At 57.8% G+C, this 16,349-nt stretch overlaps 1 protein-coding gene across 5 annotated transcripts; it reads right to left on the bottom strand.

Annotated features, from left to right (window-relative positions):
• Nucleotides 1-135: 135 nt before the first annotated feature.
• ACOT11 (acyl-CoA thioesterase 11) lies at nucleotides 136-15,866 on the bottom strand. Of its 5 annotated transcripts, none has more exons than XM_082287255.1 (18): nucleotides 15,763-15,866; nucleotides 11,621-11,696; nucleotides 9,938-10,136; nucleotides 9,048-9,117; nucleotides 7,106-7,156; nucleotides 6,013-6,073; nucleotides 5,708-5,809; nucleotides 5,317-5,452; nucleotides 4,875-5,031; nucleotides 4,404-4,523; nucleotides 4,184-4,328; nucleotides 3,228-3,283; nucleotides 3,033-3,099; nucleotides 2,860-2,943; nucleotides 2,638-2,771; nucleotides 2,218-2,349; nucleotides 2,019-2,145; nucleotides 136-1,932 (listed from the first exon to the last, which is right to left on the bottom strand). In XM_082287255.1, the coding sequence occupies exons 1-18, from the start codon at nucleotides 15,783-15,785 to the stop codon at nucleotides 1,777-1,779; spliced, it is 1,896 nt and encodes a 631-aa protein (XP_082143381.1). In that variant the 5' UTR covers nucleotides 15,786-15,866; the 3' UTR covers nucleotides 136-1,776. The 5 variants fall into 5 exon arrangements, with proteins under 5 accessions (XP_082143381.1, XP_082143380.1, XP_082143383.1 ...); XM_082287254.1 differs by having other exon boundaries at nucleotides 4,875-5,029; nucleotides 5,312-5,452; nucleotides 15,763-15,865; XM_082287257.1 differs by lacking the exon at nucleotides 7,106-7,156 and having other exon boundaries at nucleotides 4,875-5,029; nucleotides 5,312-5,452; nucleotides 15,763-15,865.
• Nucleotides 15,867-16,349: the final 483 nt, after the last annotated feature.

The following is a 16,349-nucleotide window of genomic DNA, read 5'->3' as shown; positions in this document are numbered from 1 at the left end:
ACACTGCTGCAGCGCTCTGCCGTGCCCCCAGGTCACTCCTGCTCCATCACCCTGCATCCCCAGGGACCCAGCCAGGCTGGAGCCAGGGCTGACCGGGGCCTCCCAGCGGGAAAAAGCACAATACTTGAGGAGAAGGAGAGGTCAGTTAAAGTTTAATGTTCAGGCAAATACATCATCCCCTCCACTTAATCAAGCAGCAGCAATTCCTAACAGTAAGTAGAAAGGATGGTGCTCGTCCTGGTGATAAAAAGGCAGGATTGCTCTGAGTTTTGGGAGATAAGAGGGCTCAATAAAAATTGAATGTTTTGTACTATGTTCAGCCTGAGATGGCTTTATCTTTGGGAGGTCGGGGCACAGCCGTGCCAGGCGTTGAGCTGAGATGTTTATGATGGGAGATACAGCAGAGATTAGGGGTTTATGGCCACAGCCAGCCCAAGTGTGGGAGCCACTGGCTGGTGCCCACAGGAGAGGGGCAGGAGCTCCTTCTGCTTATAAACTGAGTGGGGAATTTGGGTAGCAAAGGGATGGGGTGCTGCAGAGGGACAAAACATCTGGAAAAGACCCTGTGCTCATTTCTGGTGCCCCATGGCCTCACTGCACCCCACGCACAGCATCACCATCACTTGCTTATCCTTGGGATTAAGCACAGGGCTCTGCAGGCAGAGGCAAGGGCACAGCTGGCAGCTGCTGTGCCCGAAGCTCTGTGTGCCTGAGGGCTTCCAGGGCTCATTCATTTTCCAGCAGGCAGCAAGCCTTCCAGAAACCTCAATGCTATCAGAAAACCTCTGGCTGTGTGACCCAGGAAGGCCTGGGAGGGGGCTCTCCACAGATGCTCTGAGGGCAGATGTCCCCTGGGCTGTGGCTAATGAGCAGCACTTCCACTGTCACGCCTGCTTCATTCTGGTGGCTTTCCCAGAGCATCCCAGACTTAGGGGAACAAGGTTTGGCTCTTGTCTTTTCCTTTTCCAGAACCTCTGAGGCAGTTTGGGGTTTACATCTCAAGGTGTTGGTGTACCCACCAGAGTGGAATGAGGAGGGCTGCCCCAGATATGGCAGCAATACCTCAATGCAGTCCCCAAAAGCCACTTGCAGGGAGCACCACCCCTTTCCTGCAGCAGAATCCTGCCTCAAAGAACCCCACATCCACCTGAGCCCCAGGTGTGCCGTAGGTGCAGGATCCCTGCTCCAAGCTCAACACACAGCAAGTCCCTGGAGCAGACACTCACCCAGAACACATATGGATGTTTTTCCTTTCAATGCACTTTTACTGTTGCTCCTTCCACGGTCCCATGGGGTGGGATTTCAGCCCAGGAGGAGCAGGGGCAGTTTGCCAGCCCTGCCTAGGAAAAGGAGCAGTCCTGGGGAGAGTAGGATGTTCCAGCAGCCATCCCTACACGAGGGAGGGTACAGCACCCTCCCTGTATCACTGCCCTCTCTTTCCCTTTGGTGCCTCAAAAGGAACCAGTTAAAAAAAAAGAATCTGGTTTGGGAAGACTTTGGATCATATAAAGATTCAAGTAGCGTTAAGTGAACTAGAAAACCCAGTCCCGTACATCAGCTTACAAAATTTCTAAATAAAATAAAAAAAGAAGGAAGAAAAGATATGACACATCAGTGCAAGGGATGAGGTGGTACAGTAATGCCCCTCCACCCCAGCCCCTGCGACCAAAGCCCCCAGGGAGGCAGGGGCTGGGTGCCATCATCCCACGTCCCCTTCCACCACAGAAGTGTCCCCTCATCTGTCTGTCCATCTATCAGCAGGGGGTCAGCATGGCTCTAGAAGTCCTGCAGCCGTGAGATCAGGTCCTCCTTGTTCTTCAGCAGGAACTTCTCACAGGCTTCGAAGGTGGAGCAGATGTCAGAGGACAGTCCCGCCACGTTGGTGGTGACGTAGTTGAGGTACCCTGGCATAGCCTGGTTGTAATAAGCCACCTGCAAGGCACAGGACAAGGTCAGCAGGGGCACAGGAGGGGGGGGCCTCCCCCATGGGCTGTGGGAGCACAGCCACAGCGTCCCACCTTGCTCATCTCCTCTGACTCTGGCCAAATGCAGAACCCGGAGCAGAGCGTCTCCCCGCGCGTGAATTCGGCTCTGGCGGGGTGGGTGGGCAGCGTCACCGACCGAAAGGCTACCACGTAGGGGTCCCTGGGGAGGACAGAGCCCGGTGAGGTGGCCCAGCTTGGATGGCAGGGAGCAGGGGTCGGGCTGGACACTCACCCCTTGCTGCAGGGCTTCCGCCGGGACGCCAGGATCACAAAGTCCTGCGGTTTGTTCTCGTGCCTGAGCTTCTGGCTCACCACGTGGTAGATCATGTCATCATCATCGACCTTCTGGACAAGCTCAGCACTCCTGTGAGGGAAGGGGACTGGTCACAGAAACCCTGTCGTGCCCCCTGAATCTGGGCCTTGCACATTTACAGCCCACCGCCAGACCCAAGATATTTGGGGGGACCCAAAATAAGTATTTTCTTCAGCAAAGTGCAGCCATCAGCCCAGATGGAGCCAGGACAGGGACACAGTGCAGGGTCTCTAAGAGCAAGCAAGGCAACACAGTGGCTCCCAGGAAAGCCCCAAGGGACGCTCAACCACAAGCCTTGAAGTCGGGGGTGTGATTTTGGGGGCAGCCTGCAGCACTCACACGTAGTGGCTGTCCCACTCGTGCCGGCGCCGCAGGTTGGACAGCAGGGAGAAGGCTCGGCTGGCCGTGATGCAGACGGACATCTCGATGCGGAAGGACAGGAACTTGTCCTCCTCCAGCGTGTACATCCGCACCTCGGGGAGCACAGGGCACGGCTGGGACTCGTTCCCACCGGGATTGCCCACGCGTTTGGGGCAAGGGAGAAGGGACGGGGTTTAGTACCTTTTCCTTCTCTCTGGCGAGTGCCCAGTTCGCTTTGGCCACGAGCAGCTTCAGTGCAGAGACGTTGTTGTAGCTCAGATAAACCTGGGGTGGGGGCAGCACGTCAGGAGCAGGAGGGGGAGCAGGAGAGGGAGCAGGAGAGGGAGCAGGAGGCACCAGCTCCCACATCCTACCTTGTTGCTTTGGTCCCAGGGCACGGAGAGTGGTACCTCGGTCTGTTTGCAGGAGACAACGTATTTTCTGCAGCAAAGGAACAGTTTCCCTTATGAGGGGACACAAACCACCCCTAGACTGTCCCTGCACCTCAGCCCTGAGCCCCCCTCTCCTCCTTCCTCCATCCCCACATCCAACTCAGCTCTGCTGCTCACCGGTCCAGCCGAATTTTTTTCCTAGCGCTGGCTTCTCTGTACCTCCTTTCTCCGTCCTGATAAATGGGAAAAGGCAATTAAGTTAATAGGAAAAGGAGGATGAAAAAGAAATCACATCTTTTTGGGAGTGGGAAAAACATTCAGCAGGGAAGGGCTGGAAGGTGAAGCCCCCTTGCTTGCCAGCTGCCACCCTGGTCACATTGCAGTGACGGTCAGTGATTAACTGTGAGTTATTTCAGCATTGCCACCATGCTCTGATCAAGTGATGGGCACTGGCACATTAGGGAAAACCTTTGTTGCGGCTGCCAAGCTGCAAACAGCCCCTGAAACACAAATTGCGTTCCCTAGCACCTGCAAATGTCCTCTCCTGGGGAAAAAACAGCCAAAAATAAAGCAGCTTATTTTGAAGAAAGTGCTAGTGTGGTGTTTTAAAGCGGGCATGAGGAGGTTTCAGGGAGCCCGACTCTGGCCATGAGATGATCTCCATCACAGTGGGAGGTCCTAGTTTTAAGGCACCAAAAAAATCAGGCAGCTGGGCAAGGATCAGCCCAGGAGAAGCTGAGACACATGAGTGTTGGCTTGCTGCTGTGCTCCCGTGACAGACTTCCCTAAATATTTGGATCCCAGCAAATTATGGATCAGGATGCTTTGAAAGGTAAAAACAACCTCAACATTCCTTCCCCTAAATTATAGAAAAGACGAGCTGGAATTTGCAAGCAATACTCTGTTAAGCCTTGCATGCCTAATACATCTCCATCTCTGCACAGGCAAGTGGTTTATTTTATTAGTTATACCGAGCAATCAATTCAATTCACTTGCTATTGAGCAATTTCATTTCCATCATCATAAAACTGCATTTGTTTTGCTGCGAATCCAAGAGCCCTCCAGGGCCGAGCGGGATTCCCGGGGGTCCCGTGCTACCACGGTGGGGAGAAGCCAGCCCAGCTCATCCTTACCCCTGGCTCGGGTGCCACCATGGGCAGCGTGCAGGGATGACCCTCCTGGTCCAGCACCACGAAGGTCATGAAGGCGCTGTTGATGTGCCTGCGGCTGACGGACATCTCCTGGCCGTAGGCCTCGGCGCTGACCCCCACCTCCATGCTGCCGGAGAGAAGGGATGAGGGAGTGGAGGGCCATGGGGAGGGTGGGAAGGGGACCCCTGCCACCGGCACCCACCTGTTTTTGAAGGCGTTGTTGACGATGGCTTTGAGCACCAGGCGGTCTCCGACTTGCGACGGTCCCCGAAAGTGGAACATCTCGATGGCCCTCAGCGTGGGGTGGGCGTGGCACAGCCGGCTGTGGGGACAGGTGTTACCCCCCGGCCATGGCCCCACGCCCTGGCAGCCCCATGCACCCTCCCCGACCCAGCCGGGGCTGAGGAGACCCCAAAAAAATATCACCCCTGGATTTCAATGGCCAAAGCCAGCCATGAGAAGGAACAACGAGTCAACTGCAGTGAGTGTGAACCCTTCCCTGGTGTCCCCCAGCACCACACACCCCTGGTACTCCCTGTGCAGTGTCACCCAAGGGTGACATGCTGGTGACCATCCCTTTGCAGGGTCCCTACAACCCAGCTGTGGCCAGACCCAGCCAGATGTGTTCCCTCCAGGCAAGTCATTCCCTGACTGTGAATCCCTGTTGGGTCACCTGGCTGCGATGGTGGCCACGTTCTCCATCCAGGCCATGATCTGCCCACCGAAGGTGTTGCCCTGGTGGTTGGCGTGAGGAGGCAGCACCAGCTCCACGCTCTCCACCCGCGTCTTTTCCGCCGGCACCGCCCCGCTGCCGTCCCGCGTCTCCAGCTCTGCCACAGGGGGAAAGCAGGGTTCAGAGTGTCGGATGGACAGTGGGACCCCTGCTCCCAGCACCCCACCAGCCCTTGTCCCTCTCCCACAGCTGCCCTCCCACTGCAGCAACCCCCCACAAACCTCCCAGCCTGGGAGTTTGGAATGGTGGGGCTGATCCCTACCCCTCCATGGCCAGGGCATTCCCAAACCTCCATGAAGTGATCACCACCAGCATCCTGCTGAGGAAGTGGGATGTCACCAGTGGGTGTCAGGGCTATTTTGGAAGCTGCGGGACACGGTACCGGTTTCCTGGGGGCTGCGGGTGAGGAGGTCCTTGAGGGTGTCCTTGTGGACCAGGCGCATGCGGCGGCGCTCAGCAGCGATGCTGTACTCGATCTTCTCCTCCTCCGTCTGCGGGGTCAGCGGCTTCAGCCTCACCTGCAAAGGGACGGGCAGGGTGCAGTCCCAGTGGCAGACCAGCAGCAGCCAGCAGGTGCCCTCCATGCCCAGAGCAGGGCCAAGAGCCACCCACCGTGCATCGCACAAACACGGGACACAGGATCGCTGACCCATGAAGGAACAGCAGTTGCTGTCATGGAAAACTGAGCCCAGCCCAGTCCCACAGAGACCATTTCCTTCCTGCCTCTGTGCAGGGGGCAACAGAGTCCCCCCCATCCACCAGCCACTGCTCACCTTGCTGCCCAAGGGGCCCTGTGCCACAAAGGTGGCGTACGCCTTGCAGATGCTCCAGTGCTTCCCACTGCACAGGTCTTCATAGCTCACCTGGATGCCTACCTGGGAGAGGGCACACACCCCTGAGAGTCAGCTCTGCTCCCCAGGGACCCATATCCCACCAAGCACCCCTGGCCAGAGCCAGCCAAAAAGGATGAACACATGGGATCAAAGCTGGGAACTGCGGGAGGATTTGGGGATTTGGCCACGTGGCTGGTGGGGACGGGCACACAGCAAGGGGGACAGAGGCAGGGGCACACACCAACCTCCATGCTGGAGTTAAAGGCTCGGTTCACTTTGGCTTTGATGTTGACAACTTGCCCGACGCTGAAAAACAGGAAGAGGAGAAAGTCTGTGGGGTTTTTCGGGGACAACAGCCACCGAGCGGCTCCCACTGACGTGCCACGGCATTACGGCTCACTGCCCGCTGTGGCAAGGCTTCCTGGGACTGTGGGACATGCCACGTGGCCAGCAGGACACGGGGACAGCCACCCCGAGACGTGAGAGCAGTGAGATGTCACCCCTGAGCAGCTGCGTGCAAGTGGGTCCCCGGGTCTGGGGTGCTGCCAGGACACCCGAGGGGTGCAGAGGTGCCCGAGGCTTGCTTGGCACCCCCTGCCCATGTGGGCATGCACTCTCCTGCCAGAGCAAACGGCTCCTCCAGCCTTGCATCCACTGTTCTGCACAACTGGACCAGCCACGGGGCCTCCCCACAAGCAGTGGATACCTTGGGATACTGGGAGATGGCAGGAGGCAGGGTCCAGCCAGGGGCATTTTGCACCATCTCTTAAATGAAACATCTGCTGGCAGCAAAATGCTGTTCTCCCTGTGCCTTCAGAGTAAACACACAGAGACAACTTTGGCCCTGCAGCCTGAGCTACTCCAGACTGGTACCCACGGAATGAACAAATTAAACTCTTTTGTGACACCAACAGCAGTCTTTACCAAATACATTATTAAATCAGGAATATTCCTCATTCCCTAAAGGAGGCCAGAGCTAGAAAACTCAGTGGAAAAATAAACCCTGTAACCACCACTTCCCAAAACCAGAAGCGAGGGAGTCAGCATGTGCTCTGACACCAGATTTTTCCTCGTGCCCTCACGCATGACTTCAGGCTTCAAATGAGCTCTGTAAATGACACCCTCTGCACGTTGGCTCTGGCTGGAGCAGGAGTGGCATGAGTTGGTGCCTCTGGCTGTCCCCCAGCACTGACCTCGGGCCGGTGGCATGCCAGAACGTTAGCAGGGTTACGTGAGCAGCCTCTGTTCACATGCCATGCCACGTCAGTGGGGTTAAGGCTCCCAACTCACGGCAGCGCTGCGCTAGGCTGGCTGCTCTAGGGCCAAACACGTCCGTACCCGACACCGCTCCTCCCGTCCCGCTGCCCAGCGGGGCTTACAGACGGCTGGCTGGGGCAAAAAGAGAAAGCAAATGTGGGGAGAGGGTTAGAGGCGACGGAAGCAGCCAGATGGATGCTCTGCATGGGTTTGCGGCGAGGGGCATGCAAGGGCAATGGGCCAGGCAGGCAGGCTGGCAGCCCCACATGTCTATATATAGCCCCAAAAATACTTTATCTTCTCTGTCCTTATCTAACAGTAGAAGCCAGTGCCATAAATGCCACATGAAACCTCACTCAAGGGTACGTGTGATCCTCCCCAGAGGCTGCACTTCCACATGGCAGGGCAGAGGGGTGAGCAGAACCTGCTGCCCAGCCAGTGAGTTTTAAGCCAGTGATAATTTTGGGGTCTCCTCTGTGCCCTCAAGCACCTAAAGCTCCTCCCTGCCTCTCCCCCACAGTGCAAGGGCAGCAGAAAGCACAAACAGCTGGGCGAGGAGATCCAACACAAAACTTCACCTTCCAACAGCTCTGCGGGAAATCCTTGCCAGGCCTCTTGCTCGGAGCATTAAGCTGGACTACAGCAAGTGGGATCTGAGCCAGGAGCAGCACAGATTCCCTGCCCCCTTGGAGCAGTGCCCAGCTCACCCCTGAGGAGGGACAAATGCTTTGCAGGGCTTGATGTAATGCTGTGGAGTGGGGCTTGGGTCTGTTCTGCTCCAAAACCCAGGGGAAAAGGCATCCCAGGCAAAGCTGCCCCAGGAGCAGGGTATCAATCCCACCTCTGCCAGTGGGAGTTGGCACCAGGGCTGCACCATATCCCCACACTGTGGATTTGTCATGGAGCTGAGCCCCAGGGCGATGGGCACCTCATGTGAGAGAGCAAAAGTGTGAGTTCAGCCTTTCCTGGGAATGACAGTGAAACCCAAGAGTGAGTCAGGCTTCCCAGTGCCAAACAAATCAGCTGACAGCCAGGGACCCCAATGCCAGCCCTGGGTACCCACACTGGTGCCTGCCCCAGCAGGCAGACCTGCACAGCAGGGAGTGGCTGGGCAGTACGGATCCTGTACTGCATGGATCCTATACGGCAAGGCAGGAGCTGCTGGGCAGCATAGATCCTATACTGCAAGGATCTTACATGGCATGGCAAACCTCCAGGGAGCCCCCTGGAATGGTACCCAGGTGGGAACAGACAGGCAGCCCCTGCACAGAGGGTGTAGGGGCTCTGAGAGATGAGTAAAGGTGGGTGGCAGTACCGGGCTTACTGGGAGTACAAAAGGAGACTACTTCAGGAATGCTGGGTGGGAATGGTCTCAATACTGGGAGCCTGTGGATGATGAGGGCAGAGCCCTGGGAGGGTTTTTGTCCCCTCTGGTCACACCCTCAGGTCAGGAGAAATGTTGTTCCCTGACACATCTCAAGGGCTGCATGAATCAGAGGGGGACCTCTGCGGGGCAGCACCAGGGGATGCCAGGACCAGCCTGGGGTGGGATTTTGGCCAAGCAATGCCCAGCCTGATGCATCTCACAAAGCCGGGAGGTCCCAGCTCCCCCAGCACCCACCGGGTGGGTGAGCCCCACCACGCCTCAGCCACCCACATGGCCACTACAGAGGCACGATTTGCAAGATTTGAGTTTTCCAGAGCACTAAATCAGAGCTGTTTCCTGAACTAAGCCGGGGAGGAGCTGGCGTTGGGGGAAATACCGGGAAGCCAACGCAGCAGGAGCTCCCCAGGCGACCAGACAGAGGATAAATCAGAGCAGACAGTCCGTCCGCAGCCCTGCGGCGGAGATGGAGCCTCGGTCCCTGGCTGCCCTGCGAGCCTGGCACTGCCACTGCACCTCCTCCTCTCCCAGGCACGCTGCTCCCTGTTCCAGCTCCAGCCCCTGTCCACGTTGCAGCCGGCAGATGGGAAAAACCCCTGCGTTTCCCTGCGCATGCCCCGCGGGGCGCGGAGTATTTACCTAATGGTATGCTCAAAATAGATATCATCCATGGAAGCCGTGACGCACGGGCAGCCGGCGTGTCTCTCGGCTGGAAAGGAAAAACAAACTGCATCAGCAACCTGCACCAGCGTGCTGAGGGTGCGAGGGGCACGAGGGCTCCTCTGCCCCAGGCTGGTGACACCCAGGCAGCATCCTTTTATCTGTTCATGCCCATTTCTGGGGACAAGAGCGGGATTTGGGGCTTCTCCTCCCCCAGCAGAGCGGGTTTGCAGATGTTTGAAAGTTTGGAGGGTGTGCTGGTGTTTGCCTTTCCTCCGTGAGTTTGCAGCTGTCGGGATGCACCAGCAGCTGATTCCATCTCCCCGTACACAGCAAATATCTCAAAGCTGCTCTGCCGGTGAGACTTTCCCTTGGGACTCCAGGAACCTCAGACTGCAAAACTGCTCCGGGAACCTCATCCAACTGCAGAATTGCACCCGTTTCCCTGTCATAACCTGCCCGTGCTTGGCTGAGCTGGTGAGCTCCATTGTTTCCTGCTGAGTGGAGGAGCTCAGCCCACTCCGGCTGCTGCCGGGATGTCAGGGATGCCACCAGCCTGGCCTCCCCATGCCCTGCACACCAGGCAAGGAAAAGGGCAGCATTATAGACAAAGCAGGCATGGATTTTGATCTGTCCCCAAGCCAGCATGCATGCTGCAGTGCACGTCTCCTCCCCTTCTTGTCCTGCTCCTGTTTGCTCTCTAATTACTCAGCAAAATGGCATTACGTGGGTCCCCAGCTGGCGTCACTCCGAGGCACTGTGCTGGACTGCCAGGGATGCTGCCGATGAGTTGGATCCTGTGGATCCTGCCTGGTGCCTTCTCCGGCAGCCCAGCAGGAGGACGGCTCCAGAGGGAGAGGATGGCTTACCAGAGAGGCAGGCGGCCGTGTCGATCCACTTGAGCAGCTGCCCGGTGCTGAGCTCGCCGCGGTGGTTGGTGTGGCAGGGCAGCACCAGCTGGCTCATCTGCACCTCGGTGGGGTTGCGGGCAGGCGAGGGGCTCGCCATGGCCCCCGGCGCCTCCTCCCGCTCCCCTGGCTCCCGGGCACGTGGTGGAGAGGTCGAGCTCTGTGGGGCACAAAAGCTCTGTTTTACCCAAATGGGAAGCAAATCCCCTGAGGGAACAGTGACCCATGAAGACACTCCTCACACAGAGCCGGGAGAACCCCAGCCCTGCACACCCCCCGGCACCGCCAAAGCCCTTGCCAAAGACAAGGTGCCCGCAGCCAAATGGGGAAAAATCCCTCTAAAAAATGCTCCATAAGGGATTACTCCAGGTTTCCAGGCTATTTATCACCCAACCCCACTGCCCCCTCCCAAACACCACACAAAACCCCTCCCAAAGTCAATCCCTCCTCTGGGAAGGAATTTTTCTCCCTGAAAGCTTCATTTTTAGGGTGCTGCAGCACTGGGTGGGTTTGCTCTCCTGGGGCTGGAGAGTGCTCCACACCTTCCACCAACACCCCCCCTTTGCCAAAGGAAGCACTGGAAGTTATGTGGTACAAGAAGCAGAGGAGAAGCATCCTCAGTTTGGGGTTGTTTGGGCAGTAAAATATGTTCCTTGCTGGCTGGTCCCTCTGCAGGGCACAGAGCGGCTCCCCTGGCACCCCGGTGGGAAGCAGGGTGGGAGAGAGAGGAGGCTGAGGCGGTGCTGGCGGGGAAAACAGCTGATGAGAGATGTCAAGTGAGTCGTGTTACACAAGGGGTGAACTCAGTTAGCCTGGTGAGTAACTGAGGAGACACGAGGAGCTGTCTGGGCTTTGTCACAGCCCTTCCTTCCGCTTTCTGCTCCCGCTGCAGCTCCCGCTCACAGCACTTGTTGCGAGAGTCCCACTCCAGCAGCTTCTCTGCCCTTTGCTTTGCCCAGATTCTTTTAAAGATGGGTTTATGCTGAAAATGATGCTTTCCCGACTACCCTGAGCTCACTGCCTCTCAGAATAGCATTTTTCTCCAGTGGGTCTAACCTCTGTTTCCATAGCTACTGGTACACGACATCCCGGGAACGGCACAAACCTCGCCTCAGCAGAGACGGCGGCGAGCGCCGAGCCAAGCCGATGGCAAAGGGCTCCCATCCTGCAGTGAGACCAAGCCCCGGCCACCAGAGCCCCTCCAGCAGCCTCCAAACCCCTCCGTGAACCTCCCGGGCTGCTTCCCAGCATGCAGAGGCGCCTACATGAGTACCACAGAGCTATTTTGGGAAGCCGGCAGGCTCTGGGGTATGAGCCAGCAATGCAAAGAGCTCCAAAGCCGCCTGCTGCAGAGTGAGCAGACAGCCTGCCCCGAGATCCCGCCGGTCATTTTTCCCGGCGTTTGACAGTTCTGAGTTTTAGGGAAGAAGCTGCTAGTCCTGGGAAGAGCCCTGGCCCTGTGGTAGCCAGCAGGAGGCTGGGGATGCTGATGGGGAGGGAACACGTTGGGAGAGGAGGCAGCCAGGTCCGGTGCAGGGCTGGGAGCAGCTCCTGGCACAGGGTGGCATTTGCCCAGCACAGCCTGGGTTAGTAGCCGCCGGCACAACAGGGAGCCACGGGTTAGTTGCACAGCACGAGGGGTACCTGGAGGCCATTGCAACAGAAGCTCAAGATCTCTTCAGGGACTATAATATTCCCCTTGACCATTTTTAAGAGACACCTGGAAAGGAGAAGAGTGGCTCTGGTTACGGCAGGACTGGCAGAGATGGGAGTGGCTGTTTCCCAGCAGGGACAAGGCAGTGTGTGTGGCGGGTTGTCACACCCTGTCCCCACATCCCATGCTGACGTCTCTCCCCACAGCACTGACCCCTCGCCAGCACCTATCAGGGGGCTGTCAGAGCTGAAACAGAGAAGGGCAGACCAGGGCAGGTGCCTGCCATTCCATGGGAGTCAGGTCCCACGCTCACCAGCCCTGATGAAAGAGGCCCAGCTATTTTGGGGTGCTGGACCAAGCACAGGTTGCAGGGCCGTGGCCAACCCCTCGGTCGATGATGCTTTGTCAGTGCTTCCTGTGTTGCTACATGTGACAGGACTGTGCCTTGAAGCTCCCCTGGCCGGAGCAGTGACACCGCTGCAGTCACAAGACAGCCGGGAGCATATTTTTGGCAGCAGGCAGGGCTGAGGCTGCCACGGGTGGTACTGAGGGCAGCGAATGGGAAGCACCCAATGCCAGCAACGCCACTGTGCCCTGCTCCAGCCCCTCTGCCTGTGAAGCCCTGGCATTCCCCAAGGGCATCGTGTGCCCTTGGGTGCCTGCAGGCTCCTGGGCCACGAGCATGGTGACTGTGTCCCAGCTGGACATTGTGGTGGCATTGCAAGGAAAGGCAGAGTGGGAGCTGCAGCAAAAACAAGTGGAACAGGCTTTGTATTTACAGTTTGCTTTAAAACACAACACTGCCAGGCCCTTGGCACACCCCCAGCTTCCCAGCACACATCCCTCTACCTGCTGGAGGCAGCTGCTCTTTTACCGAGGCAGGGGGTTGACTGATTTTGGCAAGGGGCTAAAAGAGTGGAAGCTGTAGATTTGCCTTCTGCACCACCAGGAGCTGGGGTGTCACACGGAGTGCACCCAATGAGGTCGGTACAAAACAAGGGTGCTCAGGTCCCCTACACACACAAACGGCACCGTGGAGCCTCTCACAGCCTCCCACCCCTGCCCCAGCAGCACTGGGTTTTGCTTTCCCCAGCCCCATGACTTTTTCCCTAGCCCCATGACCTCTCTAGCCTTGTATTTGAGGTTTGGGAGCTTCCTGATGGCTCACCCGCCCTTGCAAGAGCCCAGTGCAAGAGTTACTCTCCTGTTTTACAAGACGGGTTTGCTGCCCAATTGCAGACATGAGGCGGTGGCTGGGGGTGGTCCTGTTACACCCCATAGCCCCAGCCTACAGCACCAGAGGGACATTCCTTGGAAACCCAAACCTGCTGCTGGCTCGGCAATCGTGTCACCTTGTCCCCTGGGCTGCGTTAGCAGGAGGGGGAAAAATACCCAGAGCTGTCTGCTTTGCATCATCCTCCTGCTATTTCCCAGGCAGCCCCAGCCCACGCTCCCACCCTGGGGAAGGGGAGCGCCCCGGCAGCGCTCCAGAGACCTGGAACCATTCAGCCAGTGGGTATTTATGGAGTATTTGTTATCGAAACTAAGCGAGCAAGTGTCTGTCCTCATTAAAATCTTCAGCCTCACTCAACTGTCACATTTTTAAAGCTGTTGACTGATGCAGCCCTTGGGTCACCATGGCAACGGGATGCAGTACCCAGGCAATGATGCTCTTACTCTGTCACCCCTCGAATGACCCACTTCTACCCCAAAAAAAAAAAAAAAAAGAAAGTTTGCATTAGAAAAAAAACCCTTCCAGCAGAATGTTTTCCTTGCCTCCTGCCACGCTCACTTCCTGTGCTTCTGGAGGCATAGGAAGCCCACAGAGCAAACCAGCGAAGACACAGAGGGGAAGACACACCAACAACTCTGCAAGTACTGGGGAGAGGGACCCTACGGCACCCCACAACTCTCCTATACCCTGGCAGAAGGGTGTCCTGCAGCACTGGAACATCCACAAGCTCCAGGGAACGTTTCTGCTGTGAAATTCGGTGCTGGCCTTTTCAGAAATCACCAGGGGATGAACATCCATTGCAAACCCTCGTGGGTCCCGCAGCTCCCTGGGATGATGCTGGGCAGAGATGCAGGAGAGCAGTTGTTCCCCCCAATCCTTGGGCCCACTGAAAGCAGGGTGTTTGCTTTAGCCACCCCCAAGACAGTGGATGAGAGGGAGGGACAAGGGTGAAACTGAGGTGGGGGTCCCAAGTGCTGGGCTTTGGAGGGGCTCTGGGCAGAGCAGGGCAGCCTTGCACCTTGAGCCACCCCCACCTGCTCTCAGAGCTCTCTCACCACCCCACTCCCACCTCCCAAACACCTAATCCCCATTTTCCCCCACCTGGCTCTGCCTCCTACCCCCACCCCAGCTCCTCGGCATAACTTTACCCCTCCCTGGAAGTATATAAAGAAAAAAAGGGGGGAGACGTTGGGGAGGAAAGCGGCGACAATGAAGTTCTCATGGGGGATTATTGGTGTATAATTGAGCAATATCCATGGTAACAAGCAAATCTGCACGCGTTAAAGAATTAACCTGACCTACTTTGGGAAATTCTGCCATCTCGACAGGGCAGTGAGGGCTGTCCATCCCCCGAGACCCGGCCCACCACTCCCACTGCCAGCAGTGGCAAAGCCCCGGTGCCAGCGGTACTGGAGATGTCCAGCACAGCTCAGCCCCATCACCGCATGCCCATGGGGATGGAGCAGGGTCCCCAGGATGAGAGCTGCTGCTCAGGATGTGGCCCCACTGGGACAAGATGGACTGAAGGGCCAGGTCACAGCACGGTGAGGAAACACAGCAGCTCCCTGCAGCACAGAGGGTGGCCAGCCCAGAAGAAAGGGCAGGACAAACTGCAAGTGGTATTTCTGGGACCACACATCTTGTTTCCTTAGAGTTCATGGAGCAAAGCAAGGCATAGGGCCAGGAAAGTGCAAACCGAGGGTCAAAGGCAAGAGTGATGACTCCTCTTACAAGGGGATGATGGTTTTCCGACCATCACCCATGGGAAAGCTTCACTCAAGGTGAGTGCAGTGGGGACACCTCCAGCACCCTCACCTCCCTCTCCACCACAGGGTGAAGCATCCCCAGCCCTGGCCCTGCCTGCAGCCCCCTCCATACCCCTGCCCAAGCGCTCTCTACACCTCCTGTGAGGCTCCTGGGAAGGCTGGTGCTGATTTGCCAGCACAGGGGCAAAGTTCCCAAGGGAGTGTCCCAGGGGACAAAGGTCTGGCTCCAGTGCAGGGGGAGAACAATGCCACATGTCACGCCAGTACAGCTGTAAACACTGCCAGGCCCAAAATTCACACACCTGGGGACACAGAGGCACCTTTGCCCGGCCACCCACAGCGTTCCCAGGGAGGAGACTGCCACAACATCAATACAACCGTGTTTTACACCACCACAGTCGAGCCCACCAAGCTGGAAACCACCACAGTGGAGACCAAGCTGGTGCAAAGGTCTACACCCTGGTGGTCTTACCTGTGTGGTCTCCACAATGGGGGTCACCATGGCTGAGACCACTGGAAAACACCCAGGTGAACACCATGGTGGAGTGCTGGTCTACATCATGGTAGTCACCATGGCCAAGACCGCCTCATTTGAGGGTGGAGATCCCCATGGCATTGTGCCACCCACCCAGCCACCCACCCTGCCCCAGCCAGCCCCAGCACATCCCTCTGCCCTCGCCGTGCTGCCATCATTGCCAGCAGCCCTGTGCCCACACTTCCCAAATATCTGCCCCTGCTTTTAAGTGAGAAGAAGCTGATTCAAGCCAAAGCCCTCTAGTACTCCTCCTGTCACACCCAGGAAGACCTGGGGGGGGGGGTTGATGTCCCCAGCTCTTGCCCGCTGTCCCCGCTGCAGCCGGAGGGTGCCACGTTCCCATGAAAACCACGATGGAGCAGCAGCACAGCTCGATGCAAACCTCAAGGGCAAGAAAGCATCACCCGGGTACGCAGGGGGGCACAAGAAGCTTTCACCCCTCACCTTCTCCCTGGAAGAGCCGCCCAGCACAGATGCAAGCCAGGACAAGCCGCCGCTCCACCGCCGGGAGTGGAAGTCTCCACAGCAGCTCCCGCTCACCCAGCCCTGGGGTTCCCCGCCTTGTCCCCATGGTCCCCAGCTCCCCCCAGCCCTCACCTCAGCCAGAAGAAGCTGAGCATTTGCGGGAGGTGTTGAGGCGACGGCTGGCTCGGAGGAGAAGCGTCCGGACACCTGCGGGCGCGGGCGTCGAGGCCAGGCTGGCGCGGAGCCCTGGGACGGGGCCAGCGCACACCCCCTCCCGCTTCCTTAAATATGGCCATGCAGAACTTTTCTTAAGGTAGCGCTTGGCAGATCTGCGCCCGCCTGGAAAATGGCCGGCGCTCTGGAGGTTGGCTCTGGATGCAGGAGGGAATGCGTCGGGCTGGCTGCAGAGCCAGGGAGAGCGGCGGGAGGCACCGGCGCGCTGCCAGCAGCTCTGCGGAGCGGGGTGCTGCTGCTTCCTTCATCCCTCCCCAGGGAGCAGCTCCTGGGATGAGGTCTCCTCCCCAGCCCACTCATCATCCTCTTCTCCCCCCATCACCTCAGCAAGGGGCACTCAGTTAAACTTGCCTAAAAATATCGGTATTTTCCCCAGAGCCGCAGGTGCCGACACCAAGCTCACTGTCCGGAAAAGCCTCGGCAAACTTCTCCAAAGCAAATCCAATCCACACAGCTGCTCCCTGGCCCTGCTGCCTTTGAAGTAC

Source organism: Coloeus monedula, assembly GCF_965178545.1.
Source record: "Coloeus monedula genome assembly, chromosome: 9".
NCBI lineage: Eukaryota > Metazoa > Chordata > Aves > Passeriformes > Corvidae > Coloeus > Coloeus monedula.
Note: the sequence above shows the minus strand (reverse complement) of the source record. Positions and strands in the feature narration are given on the sequence as shown.